Source organism: Phyllostomus hastatus, unplaced genomic scaffold (assembly GCF_019186645.2).
Source record: "Phyllostomus hastatus isolate PE091 unplaced genomic scaffold, TTU_PhHast_1.1 phas_scaffold_345, whole genome shotgun sequence".
NCBI classification, from domain to species: domain Eukaryota; kingdom Metazoa; phylum Chordata; class Mammalia; order Chiroptera; family Phyllostomidae; genus Phyllostomus; species Phyllostomus hastatus.
The window spans coordinates 16203788-16216601 of record NW_025334024.1 but is presented as its reverse complement, the minus strand read 5'-3'; the positions used below and the strand labels follow the sequence as shown (position 1 = coordinate 16216601).

General features: G+C 41.9%; 1 protein-coding gene across 1 annotated transcript in view; it reads left to right on the top strand.

The window, feature by feature from the left end:
- Window positions 1–7750, top strand: part of SNTB2 (syntrophin beta 2) — an 87490-nt gene extending 79740 nt beyond the window's left edge. Inside the window, exon 7 of the mRNA XM_045818496.1 lies at window positions 373–7750. Within this exon, the coding sequence (XP_045674452.1) occupies window positions 373–465 (93 nt within the window). The 3' untranslated portion in view covers window positions 466–7750. The remainder of the gene's footprint in view (window positions 1–372) is intronic.
- Window positions 7751–12814: the final 5064 nt, after the last annotated feature.

Genomic DNA, 12814 nt, shown 5'->3' with positions numbered 1-12814 from the left:
TTTCATGTGTGGCTTTCAGTTCCCAAGAGTTTCCATAGCTCTGGCACATTCTTTATCTTAGCTCTTTTTAAAAAGTAGAGCGTTGTCACCCTGGCTGGCATAGCTCAATGGATTGAGCGCGGGCTGTGAACCAGGCATTGCAGGTTCGATTCCCAGGCAGGGCACATGCCTAGGTTGCAGGCCATGGCCCCCAGCAACTGCACATGGATGTTTCTCTCTCTCTCTCTTTCTCTCTCCCTTCCCTCTCTAAAAATAAATAAATAAAATCTTTAAAAAAAAAAAGTAGAGTGTTGTCTAAATTTGTTTATTTTGCACGTTTGTTTTTTAAAGCATGCACATATAGTAGTGCTAACCAATGTCCTTTCTCCGCAGACCATGGACCTGCACTCTTGTCCGAAGCCGATTGTATTTGTGTTGCACACGTTCTTATCGGCCAAAGTCACTCGCATGGGACTGCTTGTATGAGCAGCAAAAAATCAGAAAAGAGCCTTGAATGTCACAAGAAATATTTCCACCTCCAAAAAAATTTTTTTTAAAGCACAAAAAGAAAGCTCTTTTCTCTATCCTCCAGCACAGTGCCTTGACAAGGACCTGCAAATCACTGCTGACCCGTAACCGTGTTTAAAGAAGAGCCTGCCTTTCACAAGCTACCTTGGCCAGAATTTCTAGGACTCTGATAAGCTCCAAAGTGAAGCTATTGATTTATTGTCTGGTTTCCTAATGTGGTTTCTAAGTAATTCTTTTTAATTCTCCTGTTACAAAGGGTGGCTCATTGTTTTTCCTTTTGGACATAGTCAGGTATCTAAGAAGTTGTCTTTCTTTTCTTCCTATAGGATTTATTTCAAACTTAGCTTTGGATGACTGTCTCTTCCCAGGTGCTAGTTTGCAGCAGCCTGTGCTTCTTGGTCATTCCAGCTAGGCTCTCCGTTGCGTTGGAGTTTGGAGTTTACCGTCCTCCCTTGCTCACTCCTTCCACCCTAGGAGGTCCTCGAGTTGTATCACCAAAGCGTTCTTCCATCTGCCCCGGCTCTCACTGCATCCCTCCCTGGCCATCGCATCCCAGTGCGTCCCAAGCTTTGCCACTCCTAAGTGCTAACTTTAGGTCTTAGAACTTTTGAAATTTGATTTGCGTTGCCTTCCACTCCCTTTTTGGTGGTGACCAAGTTGAAAAGCAAGTTGGAAACCACTGCTTTAAAAAAGTTTTACTCATTTGAGGATTTTCTGGTTTTCTCTTTGGTAGGAGCCAGGAGATAATGGTTAAGATTTATTTTAAAAGAAAAATCCTCATTTTAGCCTAAGCCATTTTTTATTGCTTACCAAATGTGCCTTTGGTTAGGGTTAGTGGAGCTTTATTAGTCACTATTTGAATAACTGGATATCACTGCCATTCCAGGGAGATCATCTATGCTAGTTTTGAAGAATAGCCTTTGAGGCAGCTTTCCTTAGTGGTGTCTTTCCTGATGGGCAGATATCTTTGAGGAAGATAAATCCTGGAGAGCAAGTTTGTTTTAAGAGTAGAATTTGTGGGAGAAGCGGGCTTTGCAGCACAAACGAAATATCAAGCTGTTTTGGGCTCTGTGCACCAATGTGGGATCCTGGCCCTGGCTCTGGCCCTCTCCGTTCGTGGCAGCAGAGTGGCATGAACAGGCAGCTAACTCAAGACTCAGTGTGGCTTAGTAATGCGTCCTACAGTGGACAGTGTGATGAGACCATGGAACAAGCTATCTGGGTTTTGCGAAGCAGTAAGATTGCTTACTTTGTGGTACTGAAGACCACATTCGGCTTGTTATTTCTAATTATGAAGTAGGTGTATATCTGAAAACTTTTAAAATGGTATAATAGCTATATAAAGTGTCAAGATTAGCACAGTCCCTAGAACTCAAAGAAAGGTAATGTTGACGTGGGTGCTCTCTGTGTTTTCTCAAGAAAGGACTGGGATTAGTTCTCATTTACCAGATTGATCAGGAGTGCCAGAAGAGGATGTGAACACTATGGAGGCTGGAGCTGCTTGGTTTGAGTGCAGACTGATGTACAGGTGGGGCGTGCGAGAGAGCCGACTCATGAGCAGAGAGTTCTAGTTAGACATTGTAACCCCATTGTCTTCACTGCTTCCTTGTGTACGGTGAGATTAACTGCAGGCAGAGGCTGGGGAGAGATGTCTCTTCTGCCCCCAACACCAGTCCTAAAAATGAATGATCTGATCCACTTAAAACTGGAAATTTAAATCTAGACTAGAATATGTTTTCAAGAGTTTTCTATGTTTTGAAAATTCATAAACCCAAGTTTGGTTCCATCTGGAGTTAAGTTTACAAATTAGGGAAGAAAAAAATACCTTAAAGGTCCTGCTATGGTTTCTGGAAGAATTTGGACACATAATACCCTCAGATGAGGAGGGAGCTTAGACATTCTTTGCAGTGAGAGTATTAATCTGAGAAGATGAATCATGTAATCACAGACTTGGGCAGCAAAGCCATTTAGTTGAGGTTTTCTGTGTTAGTGTGAAAGACTAAGCCACTGAAAAGATTTTCATGCAGAACTTCAGAGCCACCTGCTCAACAGTTACATGAAAAAGATCTGTAAAAAGGGTGTGATTAAAACTTGGGCAGGAGAGGCAAGACATGCGTGCATTTCAGACCCTTTTGTTCCAACTGAAGCCATCATGTATAGCCCCTAGGTCCATAGGGTTTTAAATACTTAATAGGGTTTCGAGTCTTGGTGTGAAATGAAATTGTATGGAAGGTTTCCTGTGACCACTAGCACCCCAAGAGCAAGAGCCCTTAAGCCTGTTTAGCATACATCAACAGCTTTCCAATGATGGATGACCAGGTTGTTCTTCCATTAAGTGTGTTTGTGGGATTTTCAAACCACAAATGAAATACCTTTTATGAATGAGACAGCCTTGATAAATATGTTCGTATTTTCGATCCACAGTCGGGATCTCCATACAAGGAGGGCTGACTATCCATTGCTCTACGCCCTTTTATATAAAGGACGTGAGCATCCCTGGAATTTGGTGTCCATGGGCAGTCCCGGAACCAATCCCTTGTGGATGCCAAGGGACGACTCTAGATAAGTTTTTGGGGAGTCAAAAGCCAATAAGTGGATTTTCGACTGCATGGGGAGCTGGCACCCCAGTCCCCACGTCCTTCAAGGGTCAATTTGTACTTTGTATTTAGATGTCAAAATATGGCAAGTTATTTTCAAATGATAACTAATAATTGGCATTTCTGATATTTCACATCTTTTATAGAACAGCTGATTTTTCATTTTCTTTTTATTTTGAATTAGGAAAATGGCTTAGAATGTTGTGGGCTTCCATGTGTAGAATGTAAAGGAATTGCAGAATAGTGTCCCCTCATTCCAATGGACCACTTCCTGTGCCCCCAAGACCTGGGCTTAGACATCTTCTCCCTATTCCACACAGATGCCTGTAAAAGCAAAGGCTCAGTGACCCCCTTCTCTGAAAAAGGTAAGCCCTTTCCTGAAGTCATCAAATGAACCTTACCTGGAAATTAATATCTAATATTTTATATGAAGAAATACTTTATGTTTATACACTATTTATTAGATATTTGTAACTGTAAACTCACCTACCTAGTAGAGAGAGTTTCAGGTTAAATATTGGGACATGTACAGGCCATCAAAAATACTACTTTAAATGTCATCCACCTGTTTTAAAGCCATTTCAGTTAGCACTTTTTGGGCTAGGTAAAGTCCGATTGTGCCTGTTTTTATCATCTATAATCTCACAGACCTTGTTCTTGAAAAATTATTGCATGGGAGGAGAGATTGAATTATTATTTATTTCTTATATTTTTGTAAGTGGAAAAACCTCTAACCAACAAATGATTAAAGTTGTTACTGATTGTTTTCTTATCCTCCTAAGCAGAATGGAAACAAAGCTTTTTTTTCAGCTGATTAAATGCACTTAGCTAATAAACCAAAATATTTTTCTTAAACTGTGTGGAATCTGGATAAGATTACATTTCTCCCAGAAAAACAAGTTTTACTGTAAGTTGTTTTGATGGACAAAAGTGTGACCACAACTCTTGAGAAAAGGTTATGATGGATTTTTTTGTGTGTGTGAGAGAATCTCCAGGTCTTCTTATTTAATTTATATGCATGTGGATATATTTGTATGTTTTCAGTAACATGGAAGAATCTCCATATTTTTTAATGCAAATTATCTTATAAGCTGCTATGCAACTTCTTTTAAAAGCCCTACCTACTTAAAGAATGAAACAATTTTGAAGCTTTCAGGGAAGACCTGTAGACTTAAGCACTTTCTCTGCTTTTTTGTATCTTATCTTGGACACTTACGCTAAATTATGTTATTGTTTTTACTGGTTATAAGCTATTGATTGTACATAATATTTAAACCATCCAAATATCCAGCATACATTTCCATGTCTCTGCCATCCGCTGTTGACACCATGAATGAAATGGCTGGTTAGAAAGCCAAAGGTCGGGTTTCTTCAATCCCTAACGAAGAAGTAAAATGCTGGATCTCTTTGGTCTCAAAACGTTGTTTGGTCTGATCTGACTCTGTGTAAGAAAAGAGACTTGTTTAACTGTGGGATGCTTCAACTTTTCAGTTGAATTTAACTATAGTCATATCCTGTTTATGTATCTTTATCAGGCATATTATGGGGCAGGTGATACTATATTCTATCTTGAGTTTAGGAATTTCATTCCATTGGAATCGTTACAGTGGCTCCTGAAGACGAAAACAAAGGAATCTGCCATCTGCTACCATTCTCTGTGTCCCGATTTCAGTTGCTTGGAAATCTAGAATAATTCTGACTTTTTATATACTTTCTTTAAAAACCAACCGAAGCAGTCTTCCCCTTTCCTGCTGCCTTTTTAAGCTACATCTTTCACTTTGTTGAGTATATAGACACTCGATAAATGTTTGATGATAGTTTAAACAATTATGCTTTATATCAGGATTCTGTTATCTTGAGCAATATAGCTATTCCTATGGTGTAATGATACTAAGTGAAATTTATTTTACACTAGTAGTAGATTGCTTAAGTGGCTGATTTGAAATCCTTTCTCTAAAAACAACAAAAACATCTGGCAGATAGGTGATTCAGGTTCATCCTGTAAATGGATCGAATTTCAGGTTAAGGTAAGGGACAGTAAGTATGCACATACAGCACATGTTTCCTTGTCTCTTTCTGACACTAGCTAAACTGCCAACTGGAAGAATTATTGCTGTATATTAACTAGAAAAAATATTTTAACAAGATTTCTTCTATTATTTCAAAACTGACATACTTGAACTTAATCTCTTGCCACTTATTCTTCCTTTCTACTTCAGGTGACTGAACCAAAGCCTGTTCTGCTTTTCAGAGTGAATCTGCATTTGATAAAATGCATAAATATGCTATTTGCAAATGACTGCTTGTTCTCTGATGAACATTTAGTTACATTCAACAAAAACCTACCGTATGAACTGTAACCCTTGAATTGCCCCAAAATAGACTGGTTGGAACTAAAAGGCTATAGTAGAGAAAAAGTCAATGCTTTGTTATACAGGGGTGGACAAAAGTAGGTTTACAGTTGTTCATATGGAAAATAATTCAATAATCAATAAATAATACAAGAATAAGCTCCATTTTGTATACTTATAACTGCAAACCTACTTTTGCCTATTCCTGAAGGTTCAGATTAGGCGACCTGTTGGATTTCTAACTTCTGAGTCCTCCATGTACCTCACTCAGTTTTGTAGTGATTGTCACCTCTGTGCCGTTGACACAAATGCTTCTTTAGTTTTTGTGTCTGTCTTTATCCCAGTCACATACACACCTTGACCCTGGGTGTTTTGTCACTTCTTCCAAAGTGATAGAAGTCTCGTATGCACAGACAAAAGGTTCTTCGGAGGCTTGGAGAAATTTTGAAATTGCAGAGCTAATTAACAATATACTAATTTCTGTAGTCTTTCATCTAGTAAGCATTTACAGTTCTTCACAGGCACTCTGAAGGGTCCGCAAGAAAGTTCCTGGCCTCAAGTAACACATAACCCATCACTTCCCAGTCACGCCATGCCATCTGTCTGTCCAAGGTTAAGTACATAACCACTTCACCAAAGTACATCAGAAGTTCTGCTCATCCGGCAAACTATATGGTGTTTAAAGGGACACCCGGTCTCTGGGCTATGCCAGCACGAAAGAATTCCAAGCACATTTAAGTAGGCTGGTCTTTTCATCGTGCATAATTTTTTAAATGCAAAATGAAGATTTCAGTTTGGGAAGGAGAACACTGTAGAATATCCTGAGGGAGAGAAATCACAACAACAGTTTTCTATTGCCCAAAGTAGACCAATGGGAAAGTTTTTAAAGAAATGCTTCTTTTAGTGATAATGAGCAAAACTAACCCACCGCTATTTCTAAATTGTGCTGGCCCACTCATTTTCACACTTACACCCTTTAAAGATCTCATCCGCTGTAAGTCCTTATGCATGGTAGACGGCGTATTTCCTCTTAATGAAAGATCAAAATGATATTTAAAACTTAGTACAATCCCACTTATTCTAGACACTGGCATTCAAACTCAGTAAAAAGGCACTTAAAAGAAAATGAGAGATTGTTTGAATATTTTCATAATCTTTATATAGTAACAGTCCTTTCCTGTCTAGCTGCTTTCCTTTTATCACTAGGGTCAATCTTCCGGGTAACATCCTTCATCATGCTCAGAAAGTAGCTGAACTCTGTGACTGGAATGGCATAGGGAACATACTCTCCTGGGTTCCTTCCCCTTTGTTTTCAAGTGTCCTGGAGTTGTGCACACGCAAATTCGGTCACACCTCCAGTGTCATTGTCTCTCCTGCCCTTTGACAATCAGGTGCTAATGATTATATATTATTGGAACCAGCACATAAGTATTGTCATGTAAGTGTCTGTTCCTCCTAGGTTGGAAGAAGTGCTTTTCTCCTGTCTCAGTCCTGCTCAGAGTGCATGTCAGTTACATTGCTTTCACCTCTGTTTTGTCAATTAAGAGAATTGGGGGGAGAGGAAATTATTAAAACTGAGTTTTGGGTTTGGCACAATTCTCAATCGTGATGTTACTCTTCACAACGTATAGTAAATCTACCCTTACTGTAAGATCCAGTTTCATCTTTTCTTTTCCTGCAGTATAGGACTCCAGTGTTATGTTTACAATCTGTTGGATAGATTCAGTGTGATAAGATCTTGGTACCCAAAGAATTGTTTCCCTTTTGGCATCAGACCAAGGTCTTTTAGAAGAAACTACTACCTGTGAAGACCTGTTTTGGCTAATCTGTGCAAACTCTGATTATACTCAGTCATTTGTATTATGGCCCACACTACTTTCATTTTTGTTAAGTGTTAAGACTTAGAAAGCTAGAATAATACTCCTACAAAGAATTAAAAGTATGTGATATTCTGAGGGTGTTTTTTTCTTCTTTTCAGAACTGTATTTAAATGAGACTTCTTTTTAAGTGTTGTTTAAAATTTAAGTTTCAAACCTGGCATCACCTGACTACCAAATCAACACCTATGGCATAAAACAGGGCAGTATTTGTGTTCTTGGTTAAACAAAGGAGAAAGCTTTATGTATGTGTGCTCTATAAATACAAATGCATAGACAACACTTTCCCTTGAGTTGCGCCTCAACGTATAGCATTGTATATTACAATGAAAGTTTGTAACTTAAGGGTATTATATATATAAATAAATATATACCTTTGTAATCTTTATACTGTAAATAAAAAAATTGCTTTTAGACATGTATTTTTCAATTTTTTAAATGTTAAAATAGTCCCAAATCTACCAGAGAGTTTTAAGAACAGTACAAAGAACGCCTACATCACCTTTACCCAAATTTCCAGTTGTTAACATTTTACCACATTTGCTCCATCTTTTTTTTTTCCCTGACATGATGCTCTATCAGCCTTAAATTCCCTAGTGTGTACCTCCCAAACACAAGAACACTCTCCTGCGTTGCCAACAGCCAGTCCTCCCAGTTAGGAAACCGACACTGTACAGCGCTACCACCCCGTCCACAGACCCCGTTCAGATGGTACCCACTGTCTCAATGATGTTTTCCTTTCTTGCAGGAGACCCCATCCAGTACCACATTGTGTTTGGTTGTCATGTTTCATCAGTCCCTTCTGGTGCTATTTTTAAGCACATTCAAGGAAAATCCAAACTCTTACTAAAAACTTAGTTTTGGTTCTTGTTCCATCTGTGTGATGGGAGCTTCCTCACTGGATCAGTCTGAGCTTTTATCATACTTTGAGTCACACAAAGGAGTAAGAAGGGAGATGGTTTCACAGGAATCGTATTAGGAATCATCAGTTCTCCATTTATTTGAGTGTCTGTTACTCACTTGATGTGATTGATTTCTTAGCATAATTTGCTCTGGCCCTACCTCTCCAAAATGTTACTCACCTAAACCTGGTTTTTGTTCTCCACATTGCTCTTGGCCCCCCATCCTAGGTGTTCCTCAAGAAATTATTAGGAGTCCATTCCTTGGCCCGAGCCCTAGAATGCTGGAGTCTGTATAGTCCGACTTCACTAAGTTGTATTAGCTAAGCAGAGTTGAGTCACTGGCCTGAGCTTGGGTTAACAAGTGCCACCTTCTCAGCATCAGAACCCAGTCTAGAAAAGTGCTGTGCAAGAAAGAGCAAATGGAACGGTGCATTTGCAAGTCAATGACTTTCTACCTAAAGTGTGGGAGCTGAGAATCTGGTTTCTGCTCTCCTGAGAAAGTTACAACTTAAAGGTACTGATCTGATTCAGAATCATCAAGCCCAAACATGCCCCATGTGCCAGCCCACAAATAACTTAAATTTAGCACCTTTATTTCCCCTTTCCTCCTCAACTTACTCCCCCATCCCCACTAGTGGCACTGCCACTGCAGAACTGAGAGGTTTCTCAGAGTCCGTTTCCAGGATTTCCAAGGAGAATGTCTACAATGACTAAGTGAGAGGGGAGGAAATCCCATCTCCTGTCAGCAGCAGCAGTAGCAGCAGCTCAGGACAACTGTTCCCCTACAAGGAGGCTCAGTGTCTGGAGGGCAGGCTTGTGAAAGACAGAAGCGAAGTGAGAGGTCCAAGAAAGTTGTGGAGGCAGGACAAAGAAGATGCCCACGGCCAGTGGATTGCAAACCCAGCACTTGTTAGGGTCTGAATTGTGAGCTGCCAAAATTCGCATGTTGAGCCCTACCCCACAGTACCTCAGAATGTGTCTGTATTTGGAGATAGGCCTTTAAAGAGCTGGTTCCGTTGAAACGGGTCCATCAGGATGGGCCCTAATTCAATCTGACTGGTGTCCTTGTAAGAAGAGGAAATTTGGGTACAGATACCGACCAGGGTGCGTACACATAGAGCAGAGACCCTGAGAAGACACAGCAAAAGCATGGCCACGTGCAAGCCAGGGAAAAGAGCTGGGAGAAAATCCATTTCTATTGTTTCAAGCAACCTTGTTTGTGCTATTTTGTTATAGCAACCCTAGCAAACTAATATAGCCCTCTTCTAATTGTAGGGGTTTTTTAATTTGTATTCCATCTTTCAACTTACACAGCCCATCTAATATGTGGGGTTAATATGTTCAAAAGTTCTCTACCTCACATCCACCAGGTGGAGTCCCTCTCTTTCATTTGCTCATTTATTAATTCTGAATAAGTTAATTATTAATTCTCCCAGCAGATATTAAGTGCGTGTGCCAGGCCCCTGGAAAAGACCAGGCCCTGCCTCCCCAGTGAGGCAAAAGGACAGTGACTATGCCGGGGCCAAAACAGCAAACAACAACTTCCCCACTCAGCTCTGTCAGTATCTAAAAGAGCAGAATGTTCGGGGTAGAAGCTGGGAAGCCACGACTTGCAGGGTCCTGCCTTGTCCTGCCATTCGGGTCCTTCTCCTGACTCATTCCACAGAGATGCTCAGCACTTGGGCCTTTTGGGTCTTGACCTCCCCATATGCCATGATGGCCCCATCATGTCATCTCACCATCTTCCTGCTCCGATGGTCGCCCCTTGGACTGCATTATTGCTGAAACAACCATTTCCAAAATCAGTATCTGAAGCATGCCTCTCCAGCGTGCTCCCACTGTGACCATCCTTCAGCCTTTTGGGTCCTCAATAGTACACCGACTCTTACTTTCTTCCTATGTGCTTCCAACCTTATCTGGCTCCGATTCCACACTCACCAAACCTTTGGATCCCCTTGCTGCTCTGTCTTCCTAGCAGTCACCTGGGTGAATCCTGCCATCTCCCTGCACCTAAAGAGCTGAGTATTGGGGAGAAAAAGCCAAGGCAAATTGGTACCTCTATACATTTGTAGAGGTTGCCAATCTTCACCAGGTTTGCCCCTAACTGCTCACTTTTGGTTCACTTGGAATTTCAGCCCATCTTTACTCTCCTCAAACCCCAGACCTCCCACCTTCTCTTAGCAGATTTTCTTTCCTTCTATTCATGGAGAAAATAGAAGCCACCCAAAGGTACTCATCTACCTTCCTGTTACCTTCTGGCTGACACAGGTAAGCATCTATAAGCATCTATTTACTTCTCTCCTGCTACAATGTCTAATGCCAGTCCTCCTGCCCATTCCTGTTCCCACTGATCTTTACTAGATCCTTTCTTTTTTTTTTTTAACTTATTTATTTTTAGACAGAGAGGAAGGAAGAAAGAGAGGAAGAGAAACCTCAATGTATGGTTGCCTCTCACATGCCCCGCACTGGGGACTTGGCCCGCAACCCAGGCATGCACTCTGACTGGGAATCGAACCAGCGACCCCTTGGTTCGCAGGCCAGTGCTCAATCCACTGAACCACATCAGCCAGGGTTTTACTAGATTCTTTCTACTGGTTTTTCAAACATGCTCAACTCTTCTCACATTAATGACAATTGAAAACTCCTTTCTGGACCCTGTGATTCCTACAGCTATTGTTCTGGGCCTCCCTTTCTTTTCCCCAATCTTTTTGAGAGAGTTGTGCCTCCTGATGGACTACATGTCCTCATGGCCCACTCACTCCCAACCCTCTGCAGTATGGCTTCTGCGTCCATCACTTACTGAAACATCTCTGGCTGAGGTCACCAGTATCTTATATATCACTTTCTGCCTTCTCAGCTGCATTAGGTACTATGTTCCCCTCTCCTTATTCACAGTCCTCCCGTGCCCCTCCCTTGACATCCAAGACATTCTTCTGGCTATCCTACCTCTCCAGCTGTCTTTCTGAGCATCTTTTGCAGGTTCATCCTCCTCTGGCTGGCTAAACAAACCTCCAAGCTTTGTCCCAGGCTCCCTCCTCACCTCACCCAATACTCTACTCTTCCCTAGGAGACGTTATTCACACAGCTTCCATTCCCACCTATACCCAGATGTCTCTCAGATGTGCATCTGCAGCCCTCATCTTTACTCTGACTTCCAGATGCACATATCTGACACTTGACATTTCGAAGGCACCTAAAACTCTTCTCCCCTCCATCCCCTGCCCCAAACCTGATCTTTGTCCAGTACTCTCCATCTCAGTGGTACCGCCATTGGTCCAGGTGCTAAAGCCAGCAAACCAGGAGTCCCCTCGTGCCCCTCACCATACTCCATATCTAATCTACTTCTGAGCACTTACGATTTGTCTTCCAAAACTTCCCCGTTCTGTGTATGTCTCTCCAAGTCCCCCTCCCCCCAGTCCAAGCTTCCCTTACTCTTCTGGACCACAGCAATAGCTTCATATAAAATAGCCACCCCACCCCTGCAATCTGTTGTGCATATGAGGGCTAGAGTCATCTATCAAAAAAAAAAAGTTTCTCATTGTTCTTAGGATAAAACCCAAAACCTTGACTGTAGCCAAATGTCCTGGCCCCTTCCAAACTCCCTGATATCGCTTCATCAGGCTCTGACTTACCAGTTTCTGCTCTCTGGCTATCTGATTCTTCTTCCAGTTTCTTCAATTCCACCAGTGGCCTCCTCAGGGACTCAGGGCCTTTGCACAGGCTGTTTCATCAACCTGGAATGTTCTTCCCCAGCCCCTTCATCCTTTAATTAATGGGAACCTTTCCTAACCCCCTATCTTGGGCAATTGGCTGTTAGAAGCCCACATAGCACATGGGTCTTCACACACAGGCTTACTACATAGTTTTTCCTGATGTACATCATCTTTCTCCTTAGACTGCAGACTCCTCTAGAGCTGTTTTTATCATTGCTGTATCCCCAGAAACTACAGAGCTCCACACATCGTCTGTATTGACTAAATGTTGTTAAATGAATGAATGTGAACAACCAACCTGCTATACTGAAGTTCACTGGAATAAACCCCCTAGCTATAAAGGCTTAAGGAAACCGATTTTTTAAAAAGAGGAAGGTAGAAGTGTTAATATGAAAAACAACAAAAACTACCTCCAACAAAAAATGCCGTTAGACAGAGCCATGGGTCTCATAAATTACCAGAGACTGAACCCTGTGGAGTACACTGTGTTTGCATTAGCTAGCTCATTCATTACCCTCAAAAGCCAGAAAAGGTAGCTACTGATTATTAGTATACCCATTAAACATCAGGAACACAGAGCTCGGGGAACTAATGTTTACTGTGCCAGGAAAGCTGCCCTATAGGCGCTGTTTCATTCAAAGTGGGGTCTGGGACTTGAGGTTCTACCCAGCCCTGCCTCTGGCCCCGCCCCCTCGTCCCTTTCCGCCCCCAGGGCCCACCCAACTCTTCAAGAGCTCAGGGCCACGCCCACGTCCACGCCCACCACGACACGCCCCCGCCGTGTCCTAGCTTGGGCCGCAGACAGCGGTGCCTGCAGTGCTGGCTGTGACCGCTGGGGGCAGCCGCGCTGCTCAGACCTGACCGCTC